Raw genomic sequence first — 24,307 nt, 5'->3', positions numbered from 1 at the left:
CAGTGCCGCACCGGACAGTCCGGTGACCTCTGACTTCTGCCACGGCACTGTTCATCTAACGAACCGACCGTTAGCGTGTAGGGAGCCGTTGCTCCACTGGCTCACCGGACAGTCCGGTGGCACACCGGACAGTCCGGTGAATTATAGTGGAGTGCACATCTGAATTCGCGAGAGTGGCTGGTTTGAGTCTGTACGGGCCTGGTGCACCGGACAGTGTCCGGTGCGCCAATTCTCAGCACACTCTAAGTGCTTTGCTCCAAATTTGATTGTGTCCCTAACTGAATTTCTTTCTTGGTTTGTGTTGAACCTTACGCACCTGAGATAAATGATATCTAGACAAACTAGTTAGTCCATATGGTTTGTGTTGGACGTCAGCCACCAAAATTGATTATAGGAAATGATTAGGTCCATTTCCTTTCACTAAGGCCGCAACTTCTACCATGATTGCAACCCGCACTACCGAACGCAGACATCCGAACGAACAGCGATGGGGCACTCACCTTCGATGGACGCTGATACGAGGACGGCCATGGTGCTTCAGTGCTCCGCGATGGTGTTCAAACGTCGAGAGGACAGCGACCCTTTCCTGGTTCCACGAGCGCGATGGTCCTCAATGTCGCGATCAACGTACCCTGCGGATTCCCGTTGGCCCTTCGCTTTGGCCTGGTCGACGATGAACCCTCCCTCGCTCAAATCTTCTCGGCTCGAATAGAGTATGGTGGCAGGGACGCTTCCAGATAGAGAAGGGAGATGACGAGACTACTTATGGGAGATGGCCAGATGGTGCCCAGCTGGCGCGACATATATATAGGGCATGGTGGTTATGGTTTGACTCAGTTCAACAATGATTGGATCGCTGTAGTGGCGGCGCGATGTTCGGTTGTTTGCGCATCCGCACCGAGCCAAGAGGGAGACGACGCCGGATTGGTCCCACTGTTAGCGGGATAAGGCAGCACGTGGATGACCTCATCCTTGACGTCAGCGCGGTGTCACCTTGATAGAAAAACCATAAAATAATCAAAGCAATTCTAGGGTCTCAGCAGGGGTTTCATGGCCCAACTGAGGCAGGCTTAGGCCGACATTTTAGGCTCGCGACCGACGTGGTTTGTGGTTCCTCCTTTTTTCTTTTTGTTTTCCAGTTCTTGTCTTTTGTTTTCTTTATTTCCTATTTGTGTTTTATCTTTACTTTCCACTTTTAAATTCAAATTCGTATTACAAGCCAAGGCATTGAGGATGCAACACTTTAAAGAAGACATTAGAAGACCTAAAGAAGACTTACAAATATTCAACTCAAGTCCAAGTCACAAGCCAAGAAGAGCCTAAGCAAATAAGATTGGAGAAAGAAGAAGTGGGTTGCTTCTGGGTGCACCGGACCAATTTGCCAGAGAGCAATATTCCGGGCACTCGGCCAACGGTCGACAACAACTAGTTCAAAGGTCACCTGGTCATCATACCAAGGGACCGTTGCACCGGACCTCTGCACTGTTGTAGAGATCTACTAGAAGACTAATGGCTAGCTGACGTGGAGGTCATCGGACCATGGTCCGGTGGTGCACCAAACTGGTCTGTTGCAACGTAGAAAAGTATCTTTCCTCCAACAACTAGTTTGGGGTTGTCGCTCAATATAAATCCCCTTCAACCGGCCATATGGATGTGTGGGATCCCAGGCAACATACCAAGTGAAGTGAGACACATCTCCATTGCTCCAAACACCCAAGTGCTAAATAGAATCACTAGGTGATTAGCGTCTAATTGCACCACCAGAATCTTACTGTTAAACTATTAGTATATACAAGAGTCTGAAACTCTTGAAATTTATATAAAACTTCTGACTTAAATTTTATGAGATGTATCAAAGTAAACTTATTATAATCACCGATAATTCTTACATAATATTTATTGACCTAATGATTCTGGTACTGAGCCCTAGACATCAAAATGCACATGCTGCAACGAAAATTTGGACACACTAGTAGACGACTTGGCAACTGATGGCTCATAGATTGTTGGCAAACATTGCAAACAGACTCACTCATAGACTCTTATGAACATAACAGATTTTTATTGCTAACAACTTGCTCGACAATACTAAAAGGTGTGTGCATGGACAATTATGCCACATGTTTATTGGCTATGCTAACAACTTGGCACGTGTTCATCATCTAGAGGTCGACCAACTCTTGTCATCTCATCACTCAGAGAATTTATCTTTATGAAGTATTAAAAAATAGATAGATTTTATGTTTTGGTAATTGCTAGAGCCAACCGTACATTGATGATTCTTCCTCTTGATTGAGAGGCAAAGGCATATTAAGGGCTAGTTTGGGAACTCTATTTTTTAAAGGAAAATGAACTAATTTTTCTTAGGAAAATGGAAATCCCTTGAAAAAATAGGGTTCCCAAACTAGCCCTGAATCTATGTCCAGACTTTGGCTACGGTTTTAACTAAAGAAACTTGAATTAGCATATCTTCTGATAGCGATGATAGGAGATAGCTCAATACTTGTTGATCTCTGGCTTCCAATCTTTATGCTTCGGATTGTCCACCTCAATCTCTTTTTTGTCGTCTCCATTCGAGGAGAATTTGGTCGGCACCACCTTGATGTTACCGGTCAAGAATCTGAGCAGATTTGTGTCATGGATAGCAGCCCTAACCTCTATATGCCATAGCACATGGATGGACTTTGTGAGCTTTCGATGATAGGTAGGCCGAGGAGAGGATTCACAAAGGTAGATGATGATGACTTGTCATGGCTCTAATTAACATGTAAAGATACATACATGATTGAAAGAATTGCCAACAGCCTAAACTCAGGTTTGTCTACGTTGCGTGTTGATCTATTGGCTGAGAAACATCCCCTCACAGATAGAAGTCGAATTTACGAGTGCAGATAAATACAATACGGATTTAAACTAGATTATAATGTATCCTAGAATCGAAACATCTATCTAACTATAATTTCTCATCCTATAGAGTATCTCTTAACGGTCACAAGGTTGATCCAATAGTTCTTGATGCTGAAAATGCATTTTTGTAAAATAAGGCCTGCCAAGCCTATCCTTATATGCTACCTTGAAAAGTTGCGCTTTGCTGTGATGATTAAAATGCATTATCCTAGAACTGTCAATGAGCGCAGTGATGAGATTTTTCCTCAGTCTGATTATTGCATTAGCATGAAAAACCTTGGTGGGTGCACCACCGATTGGACCCACTTAGGGTTGATTTGGATCCTCTCGTGATCCCTATCCACCAAAATCAGTTTTTAGGGTTTGTTCGGTTATGCTAATCCGGAACAGAATTAGAGGAAATTATCCCCTTATATTAAAAAATGACTAGGGGGATTTAATCCCCTCTAATACCCTTCTGGATTAGCCTAACCAAACAAGCCATTAGACTGTCTCCAGCGAGTAGTGTAAAATAGAGAACGTGAAACTGTAGATAATACTGTTTGACACTATTTGTCAAGTAAAGTTTAAAATAGTGGATGAAAAAAAAGGATTTGATAGGGGATCTGCTGAAGATAGCCTCATGGCCTATTCGATTGCACATGGATCAGAGAGGATTGGAGGGATAGAAGAAAATTAAATTTCTTTAATCCCCTCAATCCTTTAAACAAGGCTTTAATGGTTCACCTCTGTCTGCTGCTGATGTAAAAGAGATAAAAGCTTGTCGTTTAGGAGTTTCTTGAAATCCCACGGAGCGAAGGAGAGATCCCTGAATTCCTCGGATACTTCTAAAAATAAAATTATCAATTTGACATTTGCTATGTTAGCAGCAAGAATAGAAATTTGAGCTTTCCATGTTTTTTAAACACCTCCAATGATATTAAATTTGTCAGTTAACTTCTTTGCTGGATCTGAATGGTGAGAGGGGACCGACCAACCATGTGCTACCACAGGGGAAAAATCATCATGACACATACAAAAAGTTTTCAAAAACCTAGCCGCTTTTGGGGATATCTGTTGAAATGTCAATTAAGCATGAGGTGTGATCTGAAAGGTAGGTTCCATTCCCAAAGTCCAAAGTTGGGTGTTTGGATAAGAGAGAGTCCAAGCACTTGAGGTAAAGAACCAATCATGTCGTTCTAATAGAGGTGGATGAAGTTATTTGACCAAGTGTGTTTTTTTTGTTATGAAATGGGAGCTCTACAAGGCCAAGTGAAGTTATGGCTTCATGAAAGAGAAACATTTCAGTGACATCTCGGTCATTCATATTCCTGTCTTTGGGCTTTTGTGTGAGATTAAAATCTCCCACTATTTTACCAGTCTAGGCATTTGAATGTTCTTGAACCAATTAAGAAAGCTTTGTTTCCCACCTAGTTTACAAGGGGCTTAGATGTTTGTGAGCAGCCAACTATCACCACAGTGATTAGAGATAATCTCCAAAGACATGGCAAAATCATTTGAAAAGACCAAGTCGTATTGAAAGAAAGTAGAATTCCAAACTGCTAACATATTCCCCATGAGGCCCCAACTGAAGGCAAGAACAGAAAACTATTTAATTTTGGAAGGCAGAATTTTTTTGATGAAGTCTGTCAAAAGATACTCTCTTGGTTTCTTGAAGACAAAGAATATCACAATTACTTTTGGGGCCCGTTTGTTTCGTTGGAATTGAATTCCATTCTAATAATCATAATTTAGATATAGACTAATTAAGTTAATATATTTGTATATGTAGTATATTTATATATTATCCTAAATCATACGAGAGAGATAATTATACACTACACTTATGCTATAAAAAGCAAGTAGAAGAGTGTGCTATTAGTTGTAAATTAGAAAATAGCATGTAAATCTATAGAATCAATTTCCATCTCTCACCCTATAAATTTGAGATAGGCTTATGTATAAATTTTGAAAAGTTGTGGAATGTCACATTCTAAAAAATAGCCTACTACGTTAATTAGATTCCAATTTCTCAAATGAAGAAAAACAAACGGAGCGATCTTATCTCAGATAGCATTCCGTTTCCTATCGGAGTTTGACCGACGAGCATTCCAACTAAGTACTTTACACAAGCGTTTATTATCGTGTTGATTCATAATGGTTGGTAATAAAAAAACAAAGTGTTTATTATCGTGTTGATTCATAATGGTTGGTAATAAAAAAACAAAGCAACTCTCCATGATTAGCATAGTTGCGTAGGGACAAAACAGTCTAGTTAGGAACAACAAACTATGCATAAAAGAAATTGCAAACATCACTTGGAATAGATTAATTACCATTCTTCTTTTTGTTGGGGTTCTTCTGGGCCGAAACCTTAGTGGGCTTTATCTTTAGGCTCGATGGGCTTTTCTTTAGCTTCAGTTTGAACTTTTTATGACTTGAGCCTTTTCCCTCCAGGATCTGTGGGCATCTTTTTAGTAGTGCCTTGTTTGTAAGCTTTCCAGCACCAATTTTACAGAGTTTCACCAAGATTTCTAATCACCGACGGAGTAAATGTGGGAGCTTTAATAGTGCAGGCTTGACAATGACGTTCATAACAGGCTGAAGCTTTGCAACCCTTTACAGAGCTCTTCTTTTGCTGGCTTCAACAATGAAAGCATTATGTGGCTTGTGCTTTACAAATGACATCTTAAGCTGAAGCAATGCAAAGAAGTACAGAGCAAAAGCTGAGCCAAAGGAGGAGACAGGCAGATCAAACTTTCTCCAACTGCATCTTGAACAGACTAACCTGGCCAAAAAATCAAGGCCTAGGAGGTCCTCACCTTCCTCGAAAGGAGCAGCCCTTCCAAATCACCTTGATGCCAGCTCATTGATCTGAGATGGCCGCAGGGTTGGACCTGAGAGGGTGTCACTACCAGAATCGGGCTCTTTGCCAAGTGTTAGGCGCTTTGCCGAGTGCTTTTTATCGGGCACTCGGCTAAGACGTCGAGTGCCACGCTCAGCAAAGTCCTGCTCTCGATAACGACCACATTTACCGAGAGCAGGACTCTCGGCACACGCAGACACTCGACAAAGAGTTCTTTACCGAGTGCCAAACACTCGGCTAAGTATATTTTTAAATTAAGAAAAATCTTTGCCGAGTGCCAGATCGCGGGCACTCGACAAAGAAGGTTTAATGTAAACCTGATCGGGCCTCTCTCTCTTTCTCATTTCTTACCCAAAACCACACTCACCGCGTCGCCGCCGTCACCCATCACCCGCCGCCACCCGGCCCCGTCCGCCGCCACCACCCGGCCCGCCGCCGCGCCCACCCTCGGCTCGCCCACGCCCGGTCCTAGGGACGCTGCCGCCAACGCCGGCCCGCGCCACCACCACCGCGCGCTCCCCGGCCCCGGCACCGCCAACCGACGATCCCCTATTCGACGATCTCCACGGTAAATATCAATTTTTGTGAGAATTTGTACAAATGTATTATGTTGTTTGTTATGAGTATTAGTCTATGGGTATAAATGCTTGCATATGCATTTTGTTTTTGTTAGATTTGGTTTGATCTATATGTGTACAGAGGACGAGCCAGAGCCGATCGCAAGGGCGTTCTACAACATGTTTGACGTGGCACAGAAGCTCCTTCATGGCCAGACAAAGGTTTCTCAACTAGATGTCATTGGGCGTGTAATGGCGTTCTAGTCGCAGTATAGCATGAGTCGAGACACATTCGATGGCTTGTTGACGGTTATTGACAGCCTACTTCCGGAGGATCACGTTCTGCCAAAGAGCATGTACGAGGCACAGAAACTCCTTCGTGCACTCAAGATGACGTATGATCATATACATGTTTGTCTGAAGGGCTGCGTGCTATTTAGGAAAGAATACGCGGAGGCAAAGTATTGTCCGAAGTGTAAATCGTCTAGGTTCATGGAGGTATATAACATTGGATTCGATATTATTTCTAACTATCTCATTGGTTTTCTTGCAGTCCGCATTACATGGTGGCCAACCTTGCTCCATCTCCGCTTATGCTATGGCCCATAAGGGCAAGCCGACGTCCGACGTCACCTACAACCCGGATGACTGGCCTGAGGTGTATAGAAACCCCACCGTCTACAGTCGCCTTCATGAGCACATCGCCATGGCACAGGAGGTCCATGGGCCAGATTACGATCCGAGGACCGAGGACATCAATGGAGATGTCCTCATGAGGGTCAGAGGAGGCAAGAGACATGGGCGATACTGGATTGCCGACGGGGCAATCGACTCCTCGTTCACTCCCACTCTGGCTCAGGTGTGAGCAAGGAGCACGAGCTCGAGCCCAGCCATACGACCTCGGCAGGACAACTCACATAATCAGGTACAACAACTCCAGATTAGTGCTTCTATAACTCATCATTCCTTGAGTTATATACCTTCTCTTTGAGTTACTATAATATTGGGTTGGAATATTATAGACCCAGCTAGAAGAAGAGAGGAGGGAACGATAGGTGATGGAGGCGAGGATGGCGGAGATGTTCCAGTACATGCAGAGCCTTGACGCCGCACAAGGTTTTGCTCCACCACCTCCGTTGTTCCCTACAGTTGAACCTGCTCGGTTCCATACACATGTGAGTATCAAAATTCTAGTCCAACATGATATATATTTATCTGGTATAACACATGCAATCTCTTCTCTGTGCAGGGACAATCTGGGGCGGCATCCAACAACCCTCATGGATCGCCCAACCCATCGCCGCACCAGTCCAGCCACCCACCTCGCTGATGATCTCTTAGCTTAGTTGTGATTGTGAGACTTGTGTGATAAACTTGTCCTAAACTTATGTCCGAGAGTTGGTAATACTTATGTTGGTGAAACTTGGTATGAACAGAGACATATTTGTGAAAAACTTGTTAGATTTGTGAAATATGTGGTCTCTATTATGTATGTGATAATTATATGATATCTGTGATGTATGTGATATATCTTTTGTTTGTTTGGATGGAATAGCAAAAACAAATTAAAAGGGGTATACTTGTCACTTTGCCGAGTGTAACACTCGGTAAAGAGGTGCTTTGCGGAGTGTCCAGGTCATAGCACTCACAAAGATGGCACACCTGGACAGCGGTGAAGTTTCTTTGCCGAGCGTTATGTCCTCGGCACTCAGCAAAGAAGCAAACTTTGGCGAGTGCATCCTAAGGCACTTGCCAAAGGTGCTGACAAAGGGGCCCACTGGCGACCTCGTTGTCGAGTGCTAGTGTGGTGGACACTCGGCAAAGAGGGAAACTCTTTGTCGAGTGTCATCTAATACTCTCGGCAAAGGGGTACTCTTTGCCGAGTGCCAGCCAGCGCACTCGGAAAAGGCTCTGTCACCGTTACCAGCCGCCGTCACGGCGACTTTTCTTTGCCGAGTACCTGGTTACACTCGGCATAGTCTTTACTGAGTGCCCGATAAAAAGTACTCGGCAAAGAAGACATTGCCGATGTACAGTTCGCCGAGCTTTCTTTGCCGAGTGCATTCGCTGAGTGTTTTACTAGTTTTGCCGAGTGTTTTAGACACTCGACAAGGCAGATGATTCCGGTAGTGCGTCTGCTGGGCTGCTGGCCAGGGCCTCCAAAAGGTTAGGACCCCTACTTAGATCTCTACTGCTTATTAAGGTTGCAAGGGTTGTCTTTCATTCCGTGTTATGCTACATTCCCTGTTCTGCCATTCCCATTCCTTGTTCTGCCTTTCCCATTCCCCCCTCCCCGCACAGGTCATTCTCATGTTCTATCACCATTCCATGTTCTGCCATTCCGATTCCTTGTTCTGCCTTTCTCATCCCCCCATAAAAGCCCATTCCCATTCCCCCGTACAGCCCACGTCTAGCTAAAATTAAAAAACACAAATGTCCCCAAGGGGATTCAAACCCGCGACCCCTCAGGCAAATGCGAGCAGTAGCTACCACTACACCATATGTGTGTTTATATCCACATCTATGATGTTGGAGGCCTTTCTTTTCCGAAGGTCCTCAAAAACTTAACTAACATGTTTTTCAGTATAACATTGACTGTTACAGGAGGTTTCGGCTTTGAGATGAAGGTGTGCGTGATATGAAGGTGCGGTCTGAAGGCAGGACAAACGAGCTCCGAAGCTGCGGCTGAAGGAGCTTCGTCTTAGCACGATGATGATGGTGAAAGATGGAATTGACCTAAAGGAGAAAAAACTGCTTAGTCCTCGACGGCTTGCCTTATGGTTAATAGTAAAGGTCAGGGACATGAATGTAATTTTGCCCGGGCTGCGTCCCGTACCTATAAATAGATAAACAGTAACACCTTATTGTTCACGCTGAATTGTAATCGCTCATGCGTCACTCACATTTTCGCCCTCTATCAAGCCGAAGGTAGCAATGATATATAAATATTGGAAATATCTATTCATGTTTATGAAATAAAATAGGAGTGCAAATAATGTATTGCTTTATTGTAATTATTTACATTCTTCTTCTGTATTCCATGTTTCTTCATTTATATTTATTTATTCACCAAGATGATGAAGGTACGTCCTTCATGACCTTCGTCTGAAGATCATTATATCCAAAAGGAGATAATGTTTCAAAGGACGAAGGTCTTTAATCATTAACAATTGTATTGCTTTGTTTTTGATGTATAACATTCGAGAACAAGGACCAACATATGACATGAAAAATATCTACTACATCTCTCCCCAAGCCCACCTGCTACCCTTGCACAATGCGTAGTAGTATATAAGTACCACCGAGATTCTTGAATGATATTTTTGGATGGAGGGAGTAGTATTTAAAGAAGAGCCTTGAATGCAATTTGTTTTGTTTGAATAATGTTTTCAATTTAAATTCCTTTTTTTGAATGTGTGGCATGATTCTCTGTAATACTTTTTCCATGGATCTGACTTGTGAGTCATTTTCATAAACCAACGCCAAGGATGAATCCATGTTTCTTACTTGGAAACCCCAAACAAACACCACTAGCAGGATGCGCTCGCGTTGGCATCGCTCATCGACGACGAGAAGAAGCGTGGCGACTGCCAGTTCGACCTCTGGAAGCAGTCCTACGTGGCCGCATGGGCCACTGTGTATGACAAGCTCCGGCGTAGCCGCCGCTTGGACGCGGTCTAGAGCGACTACACCGTGCTGTCCATCATCAAGCAGGGGGACCTCATGGTCGTCGCCAATGTCGATGACTCTTCGGTTGTTCTGGGCACCGCATCCGACGATGGCGCCATCACGCCGTCCAGCTCATCGTCCACCTGAAGCCTAACCTGCCACATAAGTCCCTACTGATCGACCATGAATTCTTGTGCGCTGGGACAACGGTCGTTGCTGACGTTTTGTGAGTGTCCTCGAACATGATGTATGTAGAGGAGTAGCGCATCCGGTGGTGCAATGGACAGGTGTACTATCTCGCTGATGAGTCTGGGGTGCACTTCGTCTGGCAGCCCAGTCAAGAGTCATCGGTACTTGCCATGTCGCGCGCGTTCGACGACTACTATATTAAGGACTTTGGCGTCATCTCGGCGCCGGAGGTGACGTAGAGGAGGACCGACAACAATGACCAGTTCGTCATCCTCGCCACCGTCGGGGTAGCTTTTGTGCTGGCCTACCTTAAATTCTTTTCGCAAACACACACATGCCTTTTTGTTTAAGCAAGCACGTATGGTTGTGCGTGCCTGATGCCTAACGATGTACGAGGGAACTTCTTTCGGCAGCTGTGGGACGTGCTCTCTAATGATGAGACCATGCAAATCGTGGCAATATATCGAAGTCTGCATGATAATGATGGTTGCAATGTAGTGGTGCGTTGGGGGTCTGCTTCGTCGCCGAATGTCCTTTAAGAAGAAACACCTTCGGAAGATCAGCACAGAAGCAAACATAGCGCGAAGGTACACGCCGAAGCTACCTTTCAGGGAGCTTCGGCATAGCGACATGCCTTGATACGAAGGGTTGCACCGACTTAAAGAGGAAAAGACCAATCGGCCCATGGTAACTTGTGCCATGATTGTAACTAGTTGTAGATGACATAAATGTAATTTCGACCGGGCTGCGTCCTGTGCCTATAAATAGGTGACCCCTGTACTGTTCACGCTGACTTGAATTTGCTCGTGCGTCACGCTTGGATTTTTTACCTTCTGTCAAGCCGAAGGTACAAATGTAATTCGATATTGTTCTTATTTATTCATAATAATATAATGAAAATATATTAATAAAGTCATATGATTATTCATGTTATTTCTTATATTTCATATGCTTCGTCTTTCATTAACACATACTGAGCTGATGAAGGTACGTCCTTCATGACCTTCGTCCGAAGATCGTTATATCCGAATGCAAATAATGCTTCGAAGGACGAAGGACATTAACCATTAATCTCTTTTTTGTGTTGTCTTGTTCTTAATTCATAGCATTTGAGAACAAGTCCCCAACATGGTGAAATAACTAGATTAAAATAACAAAATTTATGTATGACCAAGATCACAAATGGATTATGAAACATTTTCTCATAACAGTATAACACACATTTTGTATATAAGTTATCATGTTATTAAATGTTGCCGTTATAACGCACGGTCACTCACCTAGTATATACTTATTTGTTTAATCAGCCCAATCAGAGTTGCTTGGTTGGCTTAATGCTACTGTAGCCCAGCGCCCTAACTCCTGCTATCATACGCACGTACGTAGCTGCTGGCCTGCTACATTCAGCCGATCGTATACGTACACCATCATAGAACCTAGGTATATGGCCAAACCGATCTCAATTCTCAAGTCGAGAAAAACCTAATTCCTGAATCCTGCCACCACCACATCACCGAAGTACTGACTATAGACATGTCGTCGACGATTGAACTTTGTACGTATGCATACGCCCAGTGACGGATCCAGGGATAAATCAAAGGAGGAGCTATTAAGATAAAACATGTTTGACGGAGACGCCATCAGACGCGACAAACGTCTTGAGGGCAGTGGGTTGAGGGTTAGCGCAACAACGATATCCTTATAGGCTTGGCATGTTGCAGTAGCTTGCAGGCATGTCGCGGTCCTGCTTGCAGGTTGTGCCTTGCGCTGGACCTCTGCTGCTAGCTGCTATACTTGCGTTGGTCCGTGCGCGCTGGCTCATGGTTGCATCCCGCGTAGCAGCGTGGGTACGCAATGCACATCGGGTCCTATGTAATGGTGCTGGCACGACTCCAGTGTTAAAGCACGGATAAGGTCTAACACGGATGCTCGCACTGCCATACTAGTGATGACATGCTGGTGCCATGGACGGAGGCCGAACGCAGGTGTTAAATGTTGTGGTCAGGAAGAAGGTTGTAGTCTATTTTAGTTAAACTTTGTTGATAGTTTTATGTTGTAATATAAATGTTATTAGAGTGCGACATAATATAGATATTATTGGGGGCGATCGGGGCTGTAGCCCCGGCCCCCGGTAGCCCCCTCCTAGATCCGCCTCTGCATACGCCTACAGCTAGGCATGGTAGGAGCTAGCAAATTGGCTTTTGGCCCGCCATTTGCTTCAGTATATTTAGGTTTGTGAATTCTAATTAAGTATTTTTTTTCTTACTCATTAAAAATATAGTACCGTTTGTTAAGTGTTCTAGTCTCTAGTGACTTTATGCATTGGAAAACAAATTATTAGACAAGATCGATATTAATAGTGTACTCGATGTCTTTATACCAAAAAAAATATAAAATGATGCAGTGTACCAACTAAATTTTTATCATTCTAGTTAATACTATTATTACCTTACAAAATCTCTACTACTATTAAGAAGGTAAGGGGTAGGCTGCCTCACCTTGTTCATGCCTTGCATCGATCTGAGCCGTTCGTTTCTACTCGGTCGATCTCCACCGTCCGTTCCACTGTTACCCCCACGCCCCGCCTTGGCAATTCCCCTCTGCCGCCATTAAAGCCGCCCGCCTCCCAATTCTCATCTCTCCCATCCTCCTCCGCTCGCCAGTCCGCCAAGAAAGCCATGTGCCCGGCAGTCCTCGTGTGTTGCCTCACGCTGCGCGGCTCCGCAGCCCCTCCATCCGAGCAATGGCTCCTCCATCCGTGCCTCGACTCTTCCCTTCGGCCGCATCTCCACTGTCCACCGCCATGTCTCTGCTATCCTCTGCGTCGTTCCTGAGGTTGCTTCGCACGCGACGGGCCCACGCTTTGGCGCCGCGTCGACATGCGCAGCCACCTAGACCTCGACCGCATCGTCAACCTCTACAGGATGGCATAGGTTGCCATCCGCCGCGCCATGGGGAGAAGCGAGTCACCGCCTTCGCACGCAAGATCGACCTCGCGCGGCGCTGGGATCCTCTCCCGAACCCTAGGCCACCCGAGTCCTCCGCGGGAGCAGCGGGGTCATGCGATCCGTGGCAAGGGACTTTTCTAGGCTCACGAGTCCATCGCCGTCGCTCTGCCCTCGTATCCCCTCCCACGACACCGAGATGCTGCCGTCATGGACTCTTGATTGACGCTTGCTCTGTTCATGGACTCATGCGCGCGCGTCAGATGACTGCGCGGTTGGCGCTGGACGAGGTCACCGACACGGGCGCCTTCGACCGGTCGCCATCCACCTTCCGGAGCTCCGTTTCTAGGGACGGGCGGTTCCCCGCCATGGCAGGGCGGTACCACCTCTACGTCTCGTACGCGTGCCCCTGGGCGTCCCGGTGCCTCGCCTTCCTCAAGCTCAAGGGCCTCGACCACGCCATCGACGTCATGGTACGTCGGTAACCCTAGCCTCGCCCTCGCCATCGTGAGCCGGCAAGCCGGATCGGGGGTTCGCTCGGCATTGGATTGATTCCAGTGCCCCGTGATGCGCTGCATCGGAACCGTAGGTCGTGAAGCCCATCTTCGAGCGGACCAAGGAGAGCGACGAGCATCTGGGCTGGGTGTTCCCCGCCGCCGACGAGGAGCCCGACGCCGAGCCCGACCCTCTCAACGGCGCTTGGAGCGTGAGGGAGCTCTACGAGATCGCCAGCTCCAACTACGCCGGGAAGCCAACCGTCCCCGTGAGCCTCCAATCCTGTCACTCCAAATCCACCAAACAAGCAACGGATCTGATTCCCCCCTCCTCCTTTCCAGCACACAGAAGTGCAGAACAACCCAACAGCTGAGCTGATTCCAGTGTTCCATTGCGTTTCGGGTGCTGTGGGACAAGCAGCTGAAGATGGTGGTGAACAACGAGAGCTCCGAGATCATCCGGATGCTCAACGCCGAGTTCAACGGCATCGCCAGGAACCCCAGGCTGGACCTCTATCCAGCCCACCTCCGGGCCTCCATCGACGAGGCCAACGAGCTGGTCTACGACGCCATCAACAACGGCGTCTACAAGTGCGGCTTCGCCAAGAAGAAGGACGGCTGCGTGCTCGTGCAGGATTTGGGGTCGCTCACCAGCATCCATGACAGGTGGGTGCTTTAACTTTTTCAATCGCCTTAATAGTAGATTATTATGTTTTTTATTATGATTTGGTATCTTCTCCGTGTCTATGAACAAGAAAGATTATGTTCCCCTGAATATAGATCGTTGAGAGTTTATTGTTCCTAGCGATGCAGTGCGCGTGAACTCTTCTACTACCTCAAGGGTGGACAGGTGGACTATGGCGAGGAGCACAGCAAGGCTTGCGGCCACAACAGGTTTGGGAGAATATATCACACAGGTAGGAGATTCCAAAGAACACAAATACATGGCCATGGCCTTTTAGAAATTTATTTATCCATTAGTTCTTACATGGCTGTTCTAATTTGGTGCAGGGCACTATTCTGTTTGTTAAGAGCACAACCCAGTGCATTTTGTGTGGCACTCTGCTGGCGCGTAGGTTGTGAGGGTGCTGCATCAGATGCTTGCCGACAAGGTACACAAACAAGAGATTTTTTGGTTTTACTCACAAGTGATAGCTGTTTATTGCTACTGGTGGAATTAGTCATGCCTATCATGTGCTTTCAGAGGGATGGTTCATGTGAGCTGGAGTACATGATTAGAGCACCCAAATTAGGATGACTTTAAGTCATTTTCTGTTAACTTGGGCCTCTGCTAACACACTTTTGTAGGGATAGTCCAAGAATCTATTTTTAGCAATGTTATCAAGTCGTATGACTAATCACGATTTGCAGGTTGATCGCTGCCATGGCAATCAACTATGCACTATGATTAGTCAGGTTGGTCGGTCTCATGGTCACTAGAATCGATTTAGATGATTTGATAACATTGGTTTTTACTCACGATTAGCTAGGCTGATCGCTGCCATGGCGATCAGCTATGAACTATGATTAGTCATGATTAATTGTGATTAGTCATGATTAGTCTTGGACTGACTGATGTCATCAGTGACTAGGAATGATTAGACGATTCGATAACATTGGTTTTTAGTATGGCCAAAGTTCATTCTTAGTTTAACTCTTCCCCTCACTTTATGTGAATTTGACGTGCGCTTTTGTCACTGAATTGAGCTTCTGTTTTTTTGCATGACACTCTATGGGCGCATGTGGCATGCTGGTGTTTCTTGTTGCATGTAGAGCCTGCAGCTTGCTGGCATGCTGTAGTGTTACGAAACATGTGAACTTTAGCACTGTGGATATACTATATATAATTCTAACACATATTGTGATACTGATCTCAGGCTTTCCCTGGTCATGATACTTCTGAAGATTGTGGTTGTTGTTATGGACGGTGGAAATGGTTGGTTCTGATGGTTTTGGTCTTTTGCGGATTGTTATTGTTTTTTTACAAGGGGCGGCGCGATCCTTTTCAATCTCGCATGCTGTATCGCAATATGTTTTCGTTTTTAATGTTGTCCATCAACTATTCTTATATGTGTGACACCAACATACTTATCTGTTGAATGCCATGTACAGGCAGAGGAAGTTGTGGTGGAAAAGACCAAAACAATGATAAAAAGCCTCTACATCTTGTCAAAGGTGCCTTTGGACAGGTATGTAATTTACTCAGTTACAATATTTGCTTTAGGTGTTCTTGAATAGTATACATATTCAAGTCAAATAGATGATGAAAGTTACCTGAGTGACTGATCAGTCAAATTAATTTTGGGCCAAATATGGTGAGGCACATATTTCAAAATTGGTTCACTTATGGTGTAACACATTTCATAGTTTTTCATTGCCTCATGTGTTCATTTGGGGCCTGTAGTATTAGGGTATGTACTTTTGAGTTGTTAGACTGGATAGATTGCCTGTGCATTCCATTTGATATTGGGATTTGAGAAGCTACATGTGACATTTGGAACTAATGAGAATACTATACCTTTGAGCATACCCTTATAAAACGAATCCCATGCGAAATAAATTCGGCAGGCAGCTTTGGTTGTTGTCGATTCTCAAATTTGTCTCGCAGTGATAGATTTCACATACCCTTTGAGTTGTGTTTCCCACTTATTTGATGCTAATTGTTGACGCATTGTCTAGCCTGAAAGACATATTCCATTCTTGTATTGTTTTCATTTTTAACATCATGGTGCCTCTAGGCTTGCCAGTACAAGCGTTGCGAAGCAGTCCTCAGGTGGTCTGTGCAGCTGGCTTCTTGGTGGAAAATCAAGCGAACTCCCTCCCCTTGATGTTCCACTCCCAGGCATTAGCATTCCCTCACCTCTACCAGATTTTGTAGAGCCATCTAAGACAAAAGTCACTACTCTTCCAAATGGCGTCAAGATCGCCTCAGAGACATCATCGGTACTGCCCTGCTGTCACATATGTTGAAGTTCTGGTTTTGTTTTGTTTCCGTTCTTTTCCATGACATCAATGTTTTCTTATGGACTTAACTCAGAGCCCAGCAGCATCTGTGGGTCTGTACATTGACTGTGGTTCCATTTGTGAAACACCTGCTTCATCTGGAGTATCACATCTGTTGGAGAGAATGGCCTTCAAGAGCACAGTGAATCGGACCCACTTACAGTTAGTTCGTGAGGTAGAAGCCATTGGAGGAAATGTCTCTGCATCAGCTTCCCGTGAACAAATGAGCTATACCTATGATGCATTGAAGAGCTATACACCAGAAATGGTTGAAGTTCTCATTGACAGTGTGAGGAATCCAGCATTCCTCGATTGGGAGGTCAAAGAGCAGGTACTTTATCACTAAAAATAAATTTAAGTTCTTTTTTTCATCCTTTTATGTACTAATGGTGTTCTTCATTTCTATAGCTCCAGAACATAAAATCTGAAATAGCTGATGTGTCTGCTAATCCTCAAGGTCTACTTCTAGAGGCCCTTCATTCGGTTGGATATTCCGGGGCACTGGCAAAACCTTTGATGGCTTCAGAATCTGCTGTAAACCGGTTGGATGTTAGCAGCTTGGAGGAATTTGTTGCTGTAAGATTCAGTGATTTATTTCCCAAGTCAATGCATAGTCATGAAAGCGTCTCTGTGACTTTTTTGTTTGTTATGATAAATTATGATAAATGTAGGAACATTACACTGCTCCCAGGATGGTTCTTGCAGCATCAGGAGTTGATCATGATGCGCTGATTTCAGTTGTAGAACCACTTCTGTCTGACCTTCCGTGCGTGAAACGTCCTGAAGAGCCAAAATATGTATACGTGGGAGGAGACTATCGCTGCCAAGCAGATTCTCCAGTGAGTTGTTGGCATTGCATTATTATTCTTGAGGGGTTATGAATGATTTACTTCAATTATGCTTAAAATTGGATTCATTGGAAACAGAACACATACATCGCACTTGCTTTTGAGGTGCCAGGTGGTTGGAATCAAGAGAAAACTGCAATGGTTGTGACAGTGCTTCAGGTATTCCTTACAACTGTTGAAATGATCTAACTATTTATGGATACTTGAGGCCATTTGTTCTATATTAGAATTGCTGATGCTTTCATTTTTGGAACTTATTTTTACATGTTATCTCATGTGCTCACCGGGTTCGATTCCTGGCTGGAATGAACTCATGTGCCTCACCAGGGATTTCCCCCTGAGGGAACCATGCGGGTGTGTGACAGTGTGAGTAGTGTGCGTGCATGTGTGCCCGGTAGACTTGTCCTGAGATTTCTTAGGCAGTCTCATTTGTACTTGAGCGTGTGGTGTATGCCATTGCTCCTGGCGGTGTTAAAAAAACAATCACATGTGATGTTGCATATGCTAATCTAATAGTGCTTCAAAGGTATGTTGATCAATTTGAGAATCGACAACAACCAAAGCTGCCTGCAATGGTTATGGCCGGAGCTTGCCCCTGGCATTAACCACTGCACCGCTGTCCAGCGATAGCCATGGCAGCCTGCACGACAGCGCGGCGTAGAAAGCACCACCAGCGCCCCCTGTCCATGAGGTCCGACAGCGGCGTGACTGAATGGCTTGTTTGCGTCGAGGTTAGCCCTAGGTCGTGCTGCCCGACTGTGGAATTTTCCAGGATCTGTTCTAAGCTGCCACCTGTGAATTTGCACTTCAATGTCTTATATGCCAAATTCAACATCTACAATACCGGCTCAAACGAATATATGCAGTGTCAAATACATTAAATCTTATTATGGAAATTGGGTATTTGTTGTCCTCATTTTCTCAGGTAGTCCACGACCTCTGTTCACGAACTCTCCAAAACAGAAGCACAATATTTCTCAGCTTAGTTCTGTATCATTGGACCCCTAAAGTAAATAAGAAAACAGCCACTATAAAACAGTTTGTCAGGTTCATCTCTTCTCTCCATGGTTGTGTTGCCAATCTTCTTCACCACACTATAGGAGCCGGAGGTTTGTTCAATTATATTATTGCATTGAATGGCTTCAAACTCGCCATTTTCTCTTCTCACGTGTGTATTGAACTGCCAAACTAAATGTTTGCACGTGACTTGGATGCGTAGCTTCCTATAAGTTACAACAGGAATAGTTTGTGGTCTCACCAATATATGTTATTTCTTGTAGTTGTTGATTACGCATTTTAGCGGGCAACACAACGTCAGTAAAACAATTGTTACTGGAACTGTACTCCACTGAACTTCAGCTATTCCAGGATCTGACCATGCAAAGTTCGTGCTGGTTGGTACAATATACATCCTAGAATCCTGGTCATGTATTTTTAGAAGTTTTCTTTGCTCTTTATTCTTTTCGAACATCTTATGAACAGTGGTAATAAGCTAGAGCTAAGCATATCTTTTGCAGTTTTTCACTTTGTTAGAATTATAGGGGGAATTAATGTCACTGTGATTACAAAACAGCCACAAGTGAGGTCGACTACTCATGGGACTACCCACACACAAAAGTTACAAACTGGCTGGCAGTAGAGGCACAAAGATAAATTAGTTCTAAGTCATAAGCGAAAGCAAAATAAAATAAGCAACCATGCATGTGCAGTAATGGGGCCGGTATACTCAAAGTCAATGTTTTCCTCATTGGTTAAATTAGGGCAGCATTCTCCTGGTCAGACTCAAAGTAAATGTTTTCCTCATTGGTTGGCTCTTGTTCAGGCTGAAATTCATCTTCACTAACATCTCTCATTTTGGGACAGCCTTGAACTCTTATGAAGTTTCTCATATTCCTCAACCCTACATGCCAAATCTTTTGGTTCTTTTTGGCTTTTTATTTTTTCCCATTCATCCTGTTATTGTATTGCACAAACACTTGTTAGCTTGTTTCTTTTCTTTGTATGATTCTATAAAAATACAAATGCAAATCTAAGCTTGTTGATACTTCACAAATGACAAACCTGAAATAACAAGTGATGTATATTAATAATATAACTTGGAGCTTGAATCTTAACCATACAAAATAGCTCCAAGTTCTTTCACAACCGGAATATATAGGCATTGAAGAGAGAATTCTTACAACCATTCTTTGCAAAATTGGAACTTGTGTCCCATAATTGTCCCACCATTTTCCTACCAGTGAAAAGCATAAACAATATATACAAAAACTAATTGTGGGCATCAAATGAATGCTATAGACATGAACACAACTACAAATCATGTAGGATTAGTACCTAGATCAAAATCATAACCCTTGCATTCAGCCTTTGCTATAGGTTTTCCAAATTGACCTTTATCTCTGAACTTGGGGAGCTCCCCATTGCAGATAAGGTAATCATATTGTATCCTGTGGTGTGCAATTTTATTTTCCCTGCCCTCTTCTATGAACCAAGTATCAATTTATCACATTGTAACCCATGTCTGTTTTGGTAGACCTCAGCCTTAGACGTTATTTGTCAACTTATCCCCCTTCTTACTCAAGGAGCATTAATTATATATGGAAATGAACCATCAAATGCTTCGGAGCTACCAAAGAACACAAAAGCTAAGAAGAAAAGTTTGAAAGAGCCACTTATCATTCGAATCATGCAGACAAGGGAAGGATTAAAGCTAGGAATCAGTTGCCTCAAGCATGGCAGTGCAAAGGTATCTCTATGCAGGTTCATATCTTTCTCATCCTTTTGGCTAAGATAAGGTGTAGTATACTAATATTTGTTCTTTTCGGTTTAATATCTGATATGTGGACCATATTCTCACTCTGATGTTAAATTTATTTTTTATGGGTATCAAATATAATATATGTACGGTACAAGTCATTGGAAAATAATGAACAAATACTTTTTTCACACAAACCGACAGGAGCGTGTGATTGCATTAGGAATAAACAAAGTTTTTTAAATTATATTTGTGACTGTTTTGGTGTGTAAAACAATTGAACACATAGGGCAATAACAGTAAGTCATGATATGTGTTTGGCTGTAGGGATATGATTTGCATTGGAAGTGTAAACGATGGGTGGATTGGAGTTCATGGACGAACGCTCCTTTGGTCCTTTGTTACATGTTATATATCACCTTCATTGTAGTCTTACTGCATGTTTTTGGTGTAACAAAATTCTTGTTATTCTCACCGTGTTTTGTGAGGAGGTGACTAACTGGCTGATGCTTTTGCCTCAAGAGTTGATTATTGTTGTGGCTCGCTGCTGGGATCACTGTGCCATCTAAAGATTATGCAGCACAGTTATTATTCCTTTTCAGGTACCCTGAAGATTTTGTTTCTGTTTTTAACGAACGATGAGTAGTTCACTGTGCCATCTGCACACGCTGTTTTGCTATAATTGTCGCATACTAGCTCCATGTTTTGGGATATTTTTAAAAAGTTCTTGCTATATATCAAGAATGTATTCGACAAGACTTGTTCTTTGAAAGACATTGTCCTTAACTAGATTGCCAAACTATGTGACATTCAGTAGACTCGCATTTGATTATTCTGACCTATGTTGCATTATCTACATTCAACTTAACATGTTATGTGAAAATTAATATCTATGAGACAATATTATTCTGGAAAGGTTTATTATCAACTTTTTAATGTTGTAGATAACTGTTATATTAACTGTGAACAGTCCATCCTATTATAATTTTTGTTACACCTTTTGTCAGGGACCATAATTAGGGGTACCCCCAAGGCTCCTAATCTCAGCTGGTAACCCCCATTAGCACAAAGCTGCAAAGGTCTAATGGGTGCGATTAAGTCAAGGCTCGGTCCACTCAAGGGACACGATCTCGCCTCGCCCGAGCCCAGCCTCGGGCAAGGGCAGCCGACCCCGGAGGATTTATGTCTCGCCCGAGGGCCCCCTCAAGCAACGGACACACCTTCGGCTCGCCCGAGGCCCAGCCTTCGCCAAGAAGCAACCTTGGCCAAATCGCCACGCCGACCGACCGTATCGCAGGAGCATTTAATGCAAGGATGGCCTGACACCTCATCCTGACGCGCGCCCTTCAGTCGACAGAGCCGAAGTGACCGCAGTCACTTCGCCGCTCCACTGACCGGCCTGACAAGAGGACAGCGCCGCCTGCGTCGCTCTGACTGCTGTGCCACTCGACAGAGTGAGGCTGACAGCAGCCAAGTCTGGCCTCGGGCGCCATAGGAAGCTCCGCCTCGCCCGACCCCAGGGCTCGGACTCGGCCTCGGCCCCGGAAGACGACGAACTCCGCCTCGCCCGACCCCAGGGCTCAGACTCGGCCTCGGCCCCGGAAGACGACAAACTCCGCCTCACCCGACCCTAGGGCTCGGACTCGGCCTCGGCCCCGGAAGACGACGAACTCCGCCTCGCCCGACCCTAGGGCTCGGACTCGGCCTCGGCCCCGGAAGACGACGAACTCCGCCTCGCCCGACCCCAGGGCTTGGACTCGGCCCTGGCCTCAGCCGACGGTCTCCGCCTCGCCCGACCCATGGGCTCGGACTCGACCTCGACCTCAGAAGACAGACTCGACCTCGGCCTCGGAGGAGCCTCCGCCTCGCCCGACCCAGGGCTCGGACCGACCACGTCACAGGAGGGGCCATCATTACCCTACCCCTAGCTAGCTCTGGCTACAGGGAACAAGACCGGCGTCCCATCTGGCTCGCCCCGGTAAAACAAATAATGATGGCGCCCCGCGTGCTCCATGACGACGGCGGCTCTCAGCCCCCTTACGGAAGCAAGGAGACGTCAGCAAGGACTCGACAGCCCCGACAGCTGTCCTTCTGCCAGGCTCCAGCGCTCCTCCGACGGCCACGACATCTCATGAACAGGGTGCCAAAACCTCTCCGGCTGCCACAACGGCATGTACTTAGGGCACTAGCTCCTCTCAGCTAGACACGTTAGCACACTGCTACATCTCCCATTGTACACCTGGACCCTCTCCTTACACCTATAAAAGGAAGGTCCAGGGCCCTCTTACAGAGGGTTGGCCGCGCGGGGAAGGACGGGACGGCACGTGCAGGCCTCTCGCTCCCTCCCACGCGGACGCTTGTAACCCCCTACTGCAAGCGCACCCGACCTGGGCGCGGGACAAACACAAAGGCCGCGGGTTTCCCCTTTTACGCCTGTCTCCCTCCGGCTTTTCCTCCCTTCGCGCTCCGTCTCGCGCCGACCCATCTAGGCTGGGGCACGCGGCGATAATTTACTCGTCGGTCCAGGGACCCCCCGGGGTCGAAACGCCGACAGTTGGCACGCCAGGTAGGGGCCTGCTGCGTGTTGACGAATAGCTTCCTGTCAAGCTCCAGATGGGTAGTCTCCAGCAACCTTTCCAGCCCGGAACGGTGCTCCGTTTCGGGAGTCTTGAGTTCATGTCCCTCGACGGCAGCTACGACATGATACTCCTTCCCCCGCCGCGCGACAGCGACAATGGCGGCCGACAACCCGCCCGCCGGCGGCGGAATCGACGACGTCTTCCCTACATGGCGAAAGAACAACGTTCGGGTTTGTCCTGTCGCCTCCCCCGCCGACGGAGGAGGAGGCGGGGCAACCAAGGCCAAGCAGGAGGCGGCACCTCGTCGGCTGTCGAGCGAGTCGACGGCGCCGGCGCCCCAACGGGGGACACGTCGGGCATCGACCTCGCGTCTGAGACGAAGACGAGCGTCGTTTCCCCGCAACACGCCAACTCCAAGCGGACGGACGACGCCCGCACGCTCGCAAAGGACTTGCTGGGCGTCACCCTCGTACCTGAGACGACGGTGTAGTCTGCCCCTGACATGACTTCGTCACCGCCCGTCGACCAAGAGGTACCGACCGATTCCCATCTCGTGCCTTTTGGATTCAGCCTCGACCCACCAAGCGACTTCGCTTCGGTGGACGCTTTCATAGAGGCGGGTCCAAACCCTCCGGGGTACGGTATGCGGTCACCCTAGGACCGGACGACAGCCGTCTCGACCTACAGGCCCTCGGGTTCCGAGGAAGATGACGAGCCCGACTTTTGTTGGGATTTCTCTGGACTTGGTAACCCCAGTGCCATGCGGGACTTCATGACCGCATGCGACTACTGCCTTTCCGATTGCTCCGACGATAGCCGCAGCTTCGGCGACGAGGACTGCGGCCCAAGTCGTGAATGTTTCCACGTCGATCTAGGGGGTCCCGGCAAAGGCAACCATCTTGGTATACCGGAAAACGGTGATCCCCCTAGGCCTGCACCTCGCGTTGACATCCTTCGGGAGCTAGCTGTGGTCCCAGTCCCTGCGGGGGGTCAGGACTCACAGCTCGAGCAAATCCGCGAGATGCAGGCCAGGCTCGACGAGGGAGCAGGAACACTTGAGCCGTTCCGCCGAGACATCAGGCAGGAATGGGCAGGCCAACCTCCGGCCGGAGAAGCACGTCATCTACCCCAGGGCATCCAGCACCGCATCGCCGACGATGTTAGGGCAAGGCCGCCACCGGTTTCCAGTGGGGTCGGCCAGAACCTGGCTGCAGCGGCAATACTTCTCCGCGCGATGCCGGAGCCATCAACCACCGAGGGGCGGCGTATCCAGGGAGAGCTCAAGAATCTCCTGGAGGATGTCGCGGTCCGACGGGCCGAAAGCTCTGCCTCCCGAAGGCAGGGCTACCCCTCGGAGCATCGCGCCGCAACTTCCTGATTCATGCGGGAAGCCTCGGTCCACACTGGGCGAACGCGCAACATAGCGCCTGCGGCCCCGGGTCGCCTCGGCAACGAGCACCATCACCGCAGCCTTCGAGCCCACCTCGACGAGAAGGTGCGCCGAGGTTACCACCCC

General features: G+C 46.5%; 2 protein-coding genes and 2 pseudogenes across 2 annotated transcripts; all 4 read left to right on the top strand.

The window, feature by feature from the left end:
- Positions 1-13,375: 13,375 nt before the first annotated feature.
- On the top strand, positions 13,376-15,133 carry LOC103642712 (glutathione S-transferase omega-like 2). The gene is made up of 6 exons (XM_020545463.2): positions 13,376-13,585; positions 13,702-13,875; positions 13,992-14,272; positions 14,420-14,500; positions 14,618-14,718; positions 15,093-15,133. The coding sequence occupies exons 1-6, from the start codon at positions 13,376-13,378 to the stop codon at positions 15,131-15,133; spliced, it is 888 nt and encodes a 295-aa protein (XP_020401052.2).
- Positions 15,134-16,331: 1,198 nt separating this feature from the next.
- Positions 16,332-17,646, top strand: LOC103642711 (mitochondrial-processing peptidase subunit alpha). Its single transcript, XM_008665919.3, has 5 exons — positions 16,332-16,549; positions 16,644-16,940; positions 17,018-17,185; positions 17,281-17,448; positions 17,536-17,646. Exons 2-5 carry the CDS (start codon positions 16,734-16,736, stop codon positions 17,644-17,646), a joined length of 654 nt encoding a protein of 217 aa, XP_008664141.3. The 5' UTR covers positions 16,332-16,549; positions 16,644-16,733.
- A 443-nt stretch (positions 17,647-18,089) lies between these two features.
- Positions 18,090-24,307, top strand: part of LOC103642710 (hydroxyacylglutathione hydrolase 2, mitochondrial-like) — a 79,853-nt pseudogene continuing 73,635 nt past the window's right edge.
- On the top strand, positions 20,222-20,349 carry LOC111590438 (uncharacterized; annotated as a pseudogene).

This window comes from Zea mays, chromosome 10 (assembly GCF_902167145.1).
Source record: "Zea mays cultivar B73 chromosome 10, Zm-B73-REFERENCE-NAM-5.0, whole genome shotgun sequence".
Classification (NCBI taxonomy): Eukaryota; Viridiplantae; Streptophyta; class Magnoliopsida; order Poales; family Poaceae; genus Zea; species Zea mays.
Note: the sequence above shows the minus strand (reverse complement) of the source record. Positions and strands in the feature narration are given on the sequence as shown.

Bases quoted from the DNA above. Each gene is read 5' to 3' on its own strand.
- LOC103642711 (XM_008665919.3), top strand. From the start codon at position 16,734: ATGGCCTTCAAGAGCACAGTGAATCGGACCCACTTACAGTTAGTTCGT. The intron at 16,941-17,017 runs GTACTTTATCAC...TCATTTCTATAG, and splicing joins ATTGGGAGGTCAAAGAGCAG to CTCCAGAACATAAAATCTGA. The intron at 17,186-17,280 runs GTAAGATTCAGT...TGATAAATGTAG, and splicing joins GCTTGGAGGAATTTGTTGCT to GAACATTACACTGCTCCCAG.
- LOC103642712 (XM_020545463.2), top strand. From the start codon at position 13,376: ATGACTGCGCGGTTGGCGCTGGACGAGGTCACCGACACGGGCGCCTTC. The intron at 13,586-13,701 runs GTACGTCGGTAA...TCGGAACCGTAG, and splicing joins ACCACGCCATCGACGTCATG to GTCGTGAAGCCCATCTTCGA. The intron at 13,876-13,991 runs GTGAGCCTCCAA...AGCTGATTCCAG, and splicing joins CCGGGAAGCCAACCGTCCCC to TGTTCCATTGCGTTTCGGGT.